Source organism: Amblyraja radiata, chromosome 10, assembly GCF_010909765.2.
Source record: "Amblyraja radiata isolate CabotCenter1 chromosome 10, sAmbRad1.1.pri, whole genome shotgun sequence".
NCBI classification, from domain to species: domain Eukaryota; kingdom Metazoa; phylum Chordata; class Chondrichthyes; order Rajiformes; family Rajidae; genus Amblyraja; species Amblyraja radiata.
In genome coordinates this window covers 50,576,738-50,589,968 of record NC_045965.1, presented here as the reverse complement: position 1 = coordinate 50,589,968, position 13,231 = coordinate 50,576,738, and the positions used below count along the sequence as shown (strand labels likewise).

Genomic DNA, 13,231 nt, shown 5'->3' with positions numbered 1-13,231 from the left:
ATCTTGACAGCAGTGGAACAAAATCAATACCAGGATGAGAATAAGCAGACAGTGATTCAGCAGAGGGTGATAAATCCTGATAGAAAATCATCAGATTAAGAACTGAGTCACAGTCCAGATACCAGAAATACTGGCAAAACAGCCTTAGTAGAAAACAGCAGCAATGTTGAGCTCATTCCGAGTTCCTAAAGTAATCGAGAAATAGTCTTTAATGCAGAATTCTGCACCAGAACTCGCAGCAGCACAGCAAAGCAAAGAAATCAAAAGTTCACTGAAGTACAGTCAATCGCTGAGAAGGTAATAGAAGTAGAATTGGAATAGATGAAATGTAAGTTGGATAAACCTTCAAACTTTCACCTAAATGTCTGTGGTTTCTTAGAAATATTTGACAATTTTTTTGCTATTTCTTGCTCAGCCTAAATGATTTTCTACCCTAACTCATGGGACCAGTTCTTTTGCTAACATTAATTCATTTTATATACATATCATTCACAAGCCCACAGTCAGGTCTCCAGCTCATTTTCAGATCCAAATTTCACTTTTTCTGTTGTGTAAATTAGCATTTTATTTCTTGTTTCTAATGCTGTTTTCAACTTTTAAGTATTTCTGATTAAGAATTGAATGTGTAGTATAAATCCCAATAGTCAGTATTGTTATTACTTATGCTAAACTATATATCTGGACTAATTGTGTAAGTTATTTTTCTGAGTGATCTGTTATGTTTCCATATGATAATTTAGTACTTATTGAATATTCAATGTCAATTAGGGAATAATAATTAGGGAATAATAATAAATGAGAAAATTTAGTATCGGTTTCATCATTATCCATTGCAAATACATTGAGTGTATGTAGATGTGTTGAAAATATTCCTTCGCTCTCCACTTCCCTTTGTGCTGTTATTTGAGAAAAGAATTGGTGTTTAGAATTAAATTAGTGGGATTTGCAATTTTGAAAAAGGAAGTCAGAGAGATTAATTTGAAGTAGGAGGTTCTTTGAATGGATGTTTTAAATCACAACAGGCACAGTTACTTTTGTTGATACTGGACATTCTGATTCATATCCATCCATTTGAAGAGAGTCAGCTGATCGATAGCAAAAAACAAAGTGCTGGAGATTCCAGTATCTAAAGTCTCCTGTGTCTCAGCTGATCAATAGTTATTTTAGATGTGAGCATATGAATTAACAGCATGATGAGGCCACTCGGTCCTTCAAGCCTTCACTACCATTGCTGATCTGAATGTAACCTTAGATCCATATTCTAGATTCCATCTATCCACATCATTCACCTCCCTGCTGATGAAAAATCTATCTGCCTATCTCAAAACAAGTATTCAAAGATATTGGTTTCACCACCCAAGAAAGAGAAACATCAGTCTCTTTACTGAAGTGTCCTTATAGTCCTGAAGTGTCTTTACAAGTGCCCTTATTTTTTTTGAAAATGACCATGGTTCTAGATTCTCCCTTCAGAAGAGGCATCCACCCTCCCAAGGCCTCCCTTACAGTTCAAATTTACAGAAATGTCAGGGATCTTGACGAGGGTAAAGCAGTGGATGTTGTCTATATGGACTTTAGTAAGGCCTTTGACAAGGTTCCTCATGGAAGGTTGGTTAAGAAGGTTAAACTGTTGGGTATAAATGCAGGAATAGCAAGATGGATTCAGCAGTGGCTGAATGGGAGAAGCCAGAGGGTAATGGTGGATGGCGGTTTGTCGGGTTGGAGGCAGGTGACTAGTGGGGTGCCTCAGGGATCTGTGTTGGGTCCTTTGTTGTTTGTCATGTACATCAATGATCTGGATGAAGGGGTGGTAAATTGGATTAGTAAGTATGCAGATGATACCAAGATAGGGGGTGTTGTGGATAATGAAGAGGATTTCCAAAGTCTACAGAGTGATTTAGGCCATTTAGAAAAATGCGCTGAAAGATGGCAGATGGAGTTTAATGCTGATAAATGTGAGGTGTTACACCTTGGCAGGACAAATCAAAATAGGACATACATGATAAATGGTAGGGAATTGAAGAATACAGTTGAACAGAGGGATCTGGGAATAACCGTGCATAGTTCCTTGAAGGTGGAATCTCATATAGATAGGGTGGTAAAGAAAGCTTTTGGTATGCTAGCCTTTATAAATCAGAGCATTGAGTATAGAAGCTGGGATGTAATGTTAAAATTGTACAAGGCATTGGTGAGACCAAATCTGGAGTATGGTGTACAATTTTGGTCGCCCAATTATAGGAAGGATGTCAACAAAATAGAGAGAGTACAGAGGAGATTTACTAGAATGTTGCCTGGGTTTCAACAACTAAGTTACAGAGATAGGTTGAATAAGTTAGGTCTTTATTCTCTGGAGCGCAGAAGGTTAAGGGGGGACTTGATAGAGGTCTTTAAAATGATGAGAGGGATAGACAGAGTTGATGTGATCAAGCTTTTCCCTTTGAGAATAGGGAAGATTCAAACAAGAGGACATGACTTCAGAATTAAGGGACAGAAGTTTAGGGGTAACATGAGGGGGAACTTCTTTACTCAGAGTGGTAGCGGTGTGGAATGAGCTTCCAGTGGAAGTGGTGGCGGCAGGTTCGTTGGTATCATTTAAAAATAAATTGGATAGGCATATGGATGAGAAGGGAATGGAAGGTTATGGTATGAGTGCAGGCAGGTGGGACTAAGGGAAAAAAGTTGTTCGGCACGGACTTGTAGGGCCGAGATGGCCTGTTTCTATTTGCTTAATTCATCTGCTGTCTTCTTTTCTATTATTAATTCCTCAGTCTGTTTTTCTAAAACCTCTTTGCGCAGTTGGAGTCCTTCAGAATATATCGACGCTTTGCTAAATAGAAAATACTCCTGACCAACTACAGGAAGATTAATGCTGATTGCTAACTGTGATATAATTGCAGCGTGTCTGCGTTGATAGAATATATCATACAAAGGAACTTTAAAAAAATACTGTAAGAAGATACAATATACCAATCTCCATTACTCATTACTGAATCATGCTATCCCGGTTCATATGTTGCAATGGTAGGGAGCATGATAGTTGGCCTTAGATGTCCTTCGGCTTTGTAAGAAAAGAAATAGCCCATTAAATTACTTACCAGTGAAAACTGCTGAAAGGAAACCTATGTAAATGTGAAGTGAAGGCAACAATTAGATTCGGAATGATGGCCATTAGTTAAATGATCTTCCAATATACCCTCACTTCAGATAATATGTATGGGGAAAGCAACAGAACCTGCATTAAGTGCACATAAATCAGAGAAATTGCTTAAGTACAGCAGTAAGGTATTAATTTTGCTTTCCTTCCCCTGCACCGTGATCATAGTTGGAGACGCATGAAAATCTGATTATCATTTTAGTGTATCCCATCTATTACTTTATAACATTTCTGTTTATCATCAGATTTCTGTTAGAAATAACCCTATAGTGAGATCTCTTATTCTGGTTAGTTTCTCTCCATATACAGAACAGACCCCTCAGATGAAGAAAATTGGAGCTGGGAGATACCTATCTGCCCTCCAGGAAATTTTATTGAATTAGGGTTTCATTTTCTGAAGGCAATTAGAAAATATGTATAATGGATATTTTTTGTTGAATATGATGTTGCCTTCTTAAAACAGTTATTTCTTAGGATGGAGAGTGGAAGAAAGTGTTCATTATCAAGCATGAAAGAACTTATGGATTTCTGAAATTGTTCCTGAAAGGTTGATCATTTTATTTTTTATCATAGTGCCGAGTGCACCACCACGAAAAGTGGAAGCAGAGTGTGTGAACTCAACAACAATTAAAGTAACTTGGAAGCTACCAGTTTCTAACAAACACCATGGACAGATCCGAGGATACCAAGTCATTCATGTGCGCTTGGAGAGAGGGGAAACACGAGGACATCCTGTAATTAAAGATGTAATGTTAGCAGAAGAACAGGTAAGAACAGTTATGGTTAGTCATTAAATTTCTGAATCATGAGTTCAAGAAAGGAGTTATTATATCTAACATGTATTTATGCAGTACCAAAAGTAAAATGTGAGACTAGGTGTCTCAAATGGATTCTGAAGGCAGACACAATGAATTGGGTTTGGTCCCAAAGGCTTTCCTGTTAAGTGTGAGTTTGATGTAAATGTGTAAATGCTCTGAACAGATTATTTTTTTTCAAGAGAGAGTTAGATTTAGCTCTTAAGGCTAAAGGAATCAAGGGATATGGGGAAAAAAGCAGGAACAGGATACTAATTTTATATGATCAGCCATGATCATATTTGATGGCGGTGCTGGCTCGAAGGGCAGAATGTCCTACTCCTGCACCTATTTTTCTATGTTTCTAAATCTAATGGTTATTCATAATATACATTTTACTCTTTTCTTTTTCACTTCTATCAATAATGTTTGCAACATTCAACATTTTGTTTTCACAAGTTATAGGAGTTAAAATTAGACCATTCGCCCCATCGAATCTACTCGGCCAATCAATCATGGCTGATCTCTGCCTTCTAATCCCATTTCCCTGCTCTCTCCCCAAAACCCCTGACGCCTGTTCTAATCAAGAATTTGTCTATTTCTGCCTTAAAAATATCCACTGATTTGGTCTCCACAGCACACTGTGGCAATGAGTTCCAGAGATTAACTACCCTCTGACTAAAGAAGTTCCTCCTCACCTCCTTTCTAAAAGAACGCCCTTTAATTCGGAGGTCATAGACTCTCCCACCAGTGGAAACATCCTTTCCACATCCACTCTGTCTATGCCTTTCATTATTCTGTAAGTTTCAATGAGGTTCCCCCTCAACCTTCTGAACTTCAGCGAGTAGAGGCCAGTGCTGTCAAATGCGCATCATATGCTAACCAACTCATTTCTGGAATCATTCTTGTAAACCTCCTCTGGACCCTCTCCAGAGCCAGCACACTCTTCCTCAGATAAGGTGCCCAAATTTATTTTCATCTGCACTAAGATTTCACTGTGAGCAGAATTGTAAAATGGGCTGTTTGGAAATTCCTTTTCATCATTAGATTTTGTTTCCTCAAATATAACAAAAGCAAAACACGCAGATATGCACAGATTTAAAAGTTGTTTACTTGCTGTTTATTGCACTCTATATTTAATACAACATAATACTATATATTTATGATTTATCTGACTATTCTGTGTCTAGGTTCAGGAATGTAACTGGTAAATTATTTTATTATTAGTACCAACTATTATTGCATGATTTGCTTTACTTCCAGTGAAACCAAATAGAATCAAAATAAAACTGATTATGATGCAAAATCATGCGTTAATTTTGAGATTAAATGCTTAGTTTAATATCTTTGGTAGTGGGTTAGATTATTAGCAAAAATTGAAAATATTTTTTTGTACTACTCTTTCTTTGTATTTTTTTTGTATTACTCTTTCTGCAGGACTAAGTAGCTTCTTCCAGGTTTCAATAGTATTTTGTAGTTGTAATGGTAGGTGACACATTATTGCTTACTTTTAACTTTCATTCCTTTTTTCTTTCGTTTTTTTGAAGAACCCTCCTTGCTTCAAATCAAATTGAGACTTTGTTTTCAATATAACATATTCTCGATTCCAAAGTCCAAGTCCATAGAGAATACAATTTATTCAGAGAAAGAAAAGCAATGTATTTGATGGCTGGGAAACCCCTTCCTAAGCATGACATATGCGATAGGAGAAAGAGAAAGCCTTGCAATCTAGAACCTACTTTGTCATTTAGTACATCATGGGTAATATGATCTGAGCCAAACTTTGCTTTTCTCCCTTTTTCCGTAGACCACACATCTCTCTCAAACATATTCTGTCTTGAATTTTTAGTCTTTGATATATTAAATGATATTTAATCTCTTCAGTTCTTTGCAGTGGAGAATTCCAAAGGTTCATAAATATCAGAGAAAACAAATTCTTCCATCCTATCGTGGGGGCCGTGAGACTTGAAATGACCTTGTTTTCTAAAAAAAACATGTCCCCTCGCCTCAGAGAAAACATTTTTGCAGCATCTCTTTTGTAAAGCCCCTTAAGAATCTTAATACGCAGCAATGCTCATATGATATAGTTTAACCAGCCCACATCCTCAGAAAACTATTCATGCCAGAAGTCGATCTCTGAAGCCTCTCCCGACTACCTCCCTCCCATAATGTAGAGACAAAACCTGTAGGCACTACTCTTAGTATGGTCTTGCCAAAGTCCTGAGAACCTGTGGCACAACATTCCTACTTTTATAACACATTCCCTTTTGTAATAAAAGAGTCAACATTTGATTTGTCCTCCTAATTATTTTCTGCATCCAATGCAGAGCAGCACAGCACAGGAACAGGTCTGTCAGGCCATGGTAACTGTGCTAACCATAATGGGAAGTTAAACTAATGGAATCTCCCTGCACATAGTCTATATTCCTGCCCCTTCATGTGGCTGTCTAAAGCTGTTTAAACATGCTCCACCACATCCCATGGCCTCAGATTCCAGGCATCTACAACTCTTAGGGGAACAAATGCCTTCTTTAAACTTTCTTTCTCACGCCTGAAACCAAATTTGAGGAAGGACATTCTTGCTATTGAGGGAGTGTAGCGTAGGTTCACGAGGTTAATTCCCGGGATGGCGGGACTGTCATATGTTGATAGAATGGAGCGGCTAGGCTTGTAAACAATGGAATTTAGAAGGATGAGAGGGGATCTTATTGAAACATATAAGCTTATTAAGGAATTTGACACGCTCGAGGCAGGAATCACATTCCCAATGTTGGGGAGGGCCAGAACCAGGGGCCACAGTTTAAGAATAAGGGGTAGGCCATTTAGAACGGAGATGAGGAAAAACTTTTTAACCCAGAGAGTTGTGAATCTGTGGAATTATCTGCCTCAGAAGGCAGTGGAGGCCAATTCTCTGGATGCTTTCAAAAGAGAGTTAGATAGAGCTCTTTGGGCTAGCAGAATCAAGGGATTTGGGGATAAGGCAGGAACGGGTTACTGATTGTGGATGATCGGCCACGACAACAGTGAATTGCGGTACTGGCTTGAAGGGCCGAATGGGCCACTGGCGTGAAGGGCCGAATAGACAATAGGTGCAGCCTACTCCTGCACCTATTGTCTATTGTCTATGTCGTCTGGTGTTTAATATTTTCACTCTGAGGAAAAAAGACTTTAAACATCTGTTTTATATACTTCTCTGTGGTTGCCTCTGCGATGTTTCCGAGAAAACAATCCAAGTTTGTCCAAACACTCCTCATAGCTAATCCAGGCAATATCCTGGCGAACCGTTTTGCATCTTCATTTGCTCGCTAACTCTATCGATTTTGTAAGAAATTACCTCCATGTACAATGACAAGCTGACTATCCCTAATAATCCAATCTTTTTCATATGTGAGCAGATCCTATTGGTAAGAATCTTCCCCATAATTCACTGCCCTAAATTTTGCTGGATTATTCAGATTACCCTGTTCAAAGAACATTAGTTATTGGCCAGTTTTGTGGTACCTTGCCTGTGATTAATGATGATTCTAAGATCTCTGTCAAGGCCCGAATTGTACCTCTCTGTGTCACATCTAGGGGAACACATGAAACCTCCTGTGTTCTATCTGCTTAGGCACTTTTATACATTTTTATTCTTCCTTTTAGGTGGATAATCCTTTCCCTGACATCTGCTTATTTTTTGCCAACTCACTTATCCTTTGTAAAACTTCAAACTGCAATCTCCCTTGAATTAATTTTTGTATTGTCAGCAAATTTGGCTATACTATGCTCAATTCGCCCATCTAAATCAGATCATAAATAGTTGGGATGACAACACTAATTCCTTTAGCGCCCTAAATTATTGAATTGACAACCTGAATATTATCCATTTATACTGGGTTCTCTTTCGTATTAGAATCTGATGCAATGTGCTCCAACCATGTGCAGTAACCTTTAATGTGGTACCTTACTGAATTCCATCTGGAAATGGAAATGTGCTGTATCTATCATTACCCCTTTAATTACTCAGATCAATACCCCCACAAAAGAGTCTACACGTTTTTGAAGACAATTGTCCTTTCAAAGTACCGTTGAGTTTGCTTGATTGCAATATGATTCTCCTGTTGTCTCTAAATCATGGATTCTAGCATTATCTCAATGTCAGGCTAACTAAATTATAGTTTGCTGTTTCTATCTTCTGCCTGTTTGTATAAATGAAGTTATATTTCCAGTTTTTCAGTCTGCCAGCACCCATCAAGAGTATGTGGAATTGTGGATGTGTATTAATATACTGAATTGCTGATCATGTATAAGTACTCAACTTCATGTAATGAAGCCATGACAGTAGAACTACATCATTAATTGTTGGGTACAACATTGTGTGTTATTGCTGAATAATCTGTGATGATTAGGTTGGCCTGACCTTATTACAAATGGAATAAACCTTTAGTCGATTTAACAATAGATTTTCGGACTGTAAATGCCAATGTACTTGGCCTGGCTTGTCCTGGATCTAAATCTTAGCTGAGGTAAATGTAAATTTGGTTTCTTGCAACAAACATTAATCCAGAAACTGAGAAACTTTGTTCCAATTGTGTATGAATTAATGTTATCCTTGTCCTTGGATACAATGTCACGGTGTTTGAGTAGAAATTAATCAGTTGTCAACTTGTCACCTGCCTTTATTAGTGTAATTTTTCATAATTTTGGACACAGGTTTTTGTTTCAGCACAGTTTTTTTTAAATGAACCACACAGGTAGCTTAGAAATATATGCAAATTGAGCATAAGACAATGGAGGACAACTGTACTATTGTGATTGTTTGCTGTTCCTGATTTGGAACTTCTGTATTACATTGTGTGTAATATTTAGTCTTCATTTTTGGATATTATCTGTGATTTATGAGTACCTGAAGTGTGGCATGAAACAAATGACCAATGTCAACCAAGAGCTATGCACTACAAGAGGTTAAATAAAGGGTAAGCAAAAGTATTAATATCAGCAGGTCACAAACACTACCACCATAAATGCAGCTAACTGAAAATGAATCTGGTATTCATTCATGCCAGGCTAGAGTTTATATTTTAAAATATGTTCTGTATGTTTTTCCATTTATAGTTAGCATGTATCCTCACTAATCCAGTCTGAATTGTCTTCCTCTAATCCCTTCTTTCTAATTGTCTTTCTTTTCCCCAAAACCATCCATTTAGTGGGAGTCTGAGGACACCCAGGACTATGTGAGTAATAAACATGCAATTCTGGGCATGGGCCTTCTATCACAAGTCATCAGAGGGATGTCAAAGATGAATGTAACAGAGCAAGTTTAAAAAATAAATATTTAGAGTTTTTATAACTATTAATTCAGAAAACTATGTAAAATTGATTAGAGTTTCTGTGCTTAGGGAAGTCTATTTTTACATCCCATGACAAAGTTAAAATTGTTGGCCACTGAATCAAATAGCAGCACTAACTGCACCCATCGTGGCATGGTAATGTTCATCTTAAAATTAAACACCATCAGAATCGATAATCAAAGCCATACTAAGACATTTTATTAGTGGGTCATTAGACGATATAAATTCCACAATCTTTTTTCTGGTCTTTTTTGATGCAATTCCCCGTGGACTTCATTATACTTAAATAAAGGCAGCCTTTTCTCCCACCAAATACAATCTTGCCGTTTGCTCAATTCTTCTCCAATTCCCAAAGAGTAAAACGAATGCACGGTTGCCACAAAACTGAAGGAGAATTGCAATATGGTAATTCAAAGAACTTCGGTCTTCCTAGCACTAATGGCGCTTCTCATCTACAAAATAAATTCTGGCATGTCACATTTCCCCTCTCAGAGATTCAGTGCAAGCAAAGAGAAACACAGAGAAAATGTACAAATTCCACACAGATTCTGCCATGTCAGAATAGAATCTGGGACCTTGGAGCTTGTAGATCTCAACGCCTCCTTGAAAACATCTGATGTTCCCAGTAATTTCCAGGAATCCCTTGCCAGTGACACTCAAAATGGGGAAAGAATATTCAGGGCACCATTGAGAACCTCAAGTTTAAGAAAAAACTGCAGATGCTAGAAAAATCGATGGTTGACAAAAATGCTGGAGAAACTCAGCGGGCGAGGCAGCATTCTTCATCGTCTGAAGGTCTCGACCCGAAACGTTGCCTATACCTTCGCTCCTAGATGCTGCCTCACCCGCTGAGTTTTTCCAGCATTTTTGTCTACCATTGAGAACCTTAAGGTCATCTGTCAGGAGCACTCTCCCAATAGAAATTGCACACCACAAAATGCCCACTGTTTTTCCTGTCAAGTGCTTCCTATCCCATCTAGATTAATCATTTTTGTTTGTTGCAGTGGCCTCATCAGCCACCTTGGAACGCATGTAATTGAAACTGAACATCCTCTTTCTGAGGAACTGTTATAAAATCAAATGTGAATAGAAATTAATAGAAAAATCAAGGAAGTAATCATCAATATCGTCATAATTATTTTGTGAATTGTTCTTACACAAAGTTCAGGATGGATCCTGGGTGCCTGGAAAGATGAGGCAGCAGACCAACTGCTGTTCTTCCATACTGCCCTCTTGAGTGTTACTTAAAGTAGCAATTAAGATAAAATACAATCAAAGCTAACTTGATTTCTTTCTTCAATTTTAAATCTTTGCAAAATTATATTTCTGGATTCCCATAAACACTAAGTTTCTTTACACACGTGTCAAAGTCCAGTTTCCCTCCCAATTATTTCATGGAAATCCAGTTTCCCTCGCATTGATTTAATGGAAAATTAATATGCTTACATGAATCTATATGGAGGTAGAATGTAGATACATGTGAATAAACTAAAGGGACTATAGAAGTATTAGTTTGTTGACTCTTAGGAAAGGGATTAATAAAATAACAAATGTACAATATACACCTTTGTTGATCCCTCTTTGACATTCCTACCATACCATTTTGCATTGATTTTTCTCCGCTCCTTAAACTACTTGTTTGCATGAGAAACATACTTGCTGGGAGAATCTCATGGGTGCTTTTTCTCTTCTTCACTGTTATGTGTGATGTGTTGCAAACTAATATTGTTTCATTAGTACAGATTTCACATAAATCAATGGTGCTGGAGCAGTTAAAGCTGGGCAAATCTCCAGTCTAGGCAACAAAGCATGATAAACATCGGCTTGTTTTCAACATGGCATGAAAGATTTAGGATAAACAATGGACAGGATCAGTTCGAGAAAACAAATCCCACAGTCAACTGGCAGTGTTGACAGTCTAGAGGATGTATGGGTAATTTGTTTTCTGCCTCCATGCCTGAGGATATTATTAAAAGCATGCCTTTCTCTGTCATAAATGGGTTAGGCTGTACAATTGGACCCTTTGTTAAACTAAATTGCAAGATGACAAACTCAACAAGCTCAAATTTGATAGATACTCAGATTACTCCACCTTGCAGCTCAAATCTGAATCCCCATTGACTGTGCCATTTACAGGCCTATTGTTGGCCACGGTAAACAAATATATTTGTGTGGAATGGAAGTTGAGACTCCTGGTTCGTTTCCCTACCATATGCGCATTCAGATAGGAAAAGGCTCTTAGCTGCAATTGAAATCTTCAATTGCACTTCATCGTTCCTGCCCACCAATGGACCTCTTAAAAGGATTCAGTCTCTTTTAATATTGTTCCTTTCCCCTTTACTGTTATAGCGCCATTCATTTTAAACTCCTACTTAATAATAATAATAATAATAATAAATTGGGCTGAGGTCGATGTCAAGAGTGACGTAGGAAAAGTGAAACATAATTTTCCACGTTTAATTAGTTATTTCCATATCCAGCCACTCAATCTAGTGAAATTGTTCTAGAATTGAAGTTAGTCAATATTCCAAGGCAATTATATAATTCGCAGAAAGATGTGAATGCACATATGGTAAGGAAGCGAACCAGGAATCTCAAACTCTATTCCACCCATATATATTAATTATCCACACCAAATTAATTCTCTTCCTGTGGTATTGTTTTTGAAGTAGCAGCAATTTTGTTACTGCCCAAATGACTAAAGAAATAAAATCATAAATTGGGTAAATCTATACTCAATCCATAGATGGACATTTCCAATTGCATGTGTAGGATATACTACACACAGAAGAAACAAATTAATATATAAAAATTCCTACTTGCTCAAAAATGAACAGCTTTACTATATGTCCTAAATAAATCAAAGCATTACTCATCAAATATAATTAATTGCAGCGTTTGGATGAGGTGACTGTGTATACAGCTGTATGCATGCGTGGGGCAGGTGGTGTGCAGTGCAGTGGTGTTGCTTTACAAATTATTTCCTCAGTTATTCTCTTTGATATTTTTACTGCATTATTTCCTTCACATATAAATATCTGATATGTCTGTTATTTTTGTGGGTTATTGACTTTGGTGCCTCTGGCAGAACAGTAACTTTGGTAAGATGTGATTGATTAACTGGATCACAAAGATTGCTTCTTGTTTAATTAACTGGGTGGAAATTTGATACACTGATTTTTTTCTGATGAAATGTGCTATAAAATCTGACAAAATTCCTGTTGTTAATTTCTTCAGTCAAAAGTGAAGAAAATATTTTGTTTACGTTCATTTGAATTATTACGTAAATTATGTTCTGGAGTCAGATTCTCGAAAAACATCAAATTTAGTTAATTCATTTAAATCCATGTCATTTCTGATAAAGAAAACATTTACGTAAGTATGTGCTCCCTGCAAAGCATTCAGGAGTAGAGCACTGCCAAGATCTTCCAAGTATACCCTTGCCTCATCCTGTTTTGATTTTCCCTTTGTCTGTTGCTGGTCGAACCTCCTTGTTACGGATGATTGGTCCCTGTACAACAACCAGATTTATGATAAATTCTGTCAAGTTCGATTATATAGCAACCAGGCCTTTGTTGCACAGTTCATTGGCCTTCTGCAAATCCAGAATTATCTTTATTTGTGTTTGTGTAATGTTGGCTTCAAGTCAAAATCTATTTATTTCTGATGCATTTAATAATAGGTAGCTTACATTGGGGGACTGCTGCCTGATACAACATATTCCATAACAGTGGCAGCATATACCATAAGAGGGGACGGAGCTCGTAGCAAACCCAAGCTGGTTACTACTTCGGGGGCTGGTATGTAGGATCTGAAGTACTGTAACTATTCTCTGATTGTGTTTTCATTAATAGAGAAGCTCTTCAGGCAAGCAAAAAAAAAATCCATTCATGAAGATTTATATTAATCATAGTATTGGCATTAGTTATTTGTCAATTCCCACTATGTTATCTATG

At 37.4% G+C, this 13,231-nt stretch overlaps 1 protein-coding gene across 19 annotated transcripts in view; it reads left to right on the top strand.

Annotated features, from left to right (window-relative positions):
* ptprf (protein tyrosine phosphatase receptor type F) overlaps positions 1–13,231 on the top strand; it is a 334,322-nt gene that overhangs the window by 213,283 nt on the left and 107,808 nt on the right. For 14 of the 19 annotated variants that reach the window (XM_033028829.1, XM_033028828.1, XM_033028818.1 and 11 more), the window contains 3 exons: positions 3,725–3,918; positions 9,132–9,158; positions 12,958–13,075. In XM_033028829.1, coding sequence (XP_032884720.1) covers positions 3,725–3,918; positions 9,132–9,158; positions 12,958–13,075 — 339 coding nt within the window. The remainder of the gene's footprint in view (positions 1–3,724; positions 3,919–9,131; positions 9,159–12,957; positions 13,076–13,231) is intronic. The other 5 variants (XM_033028822.1, XM_033028831.1, XM_033028826.1 and 2 more) reach the window with 1 other exon arrangement.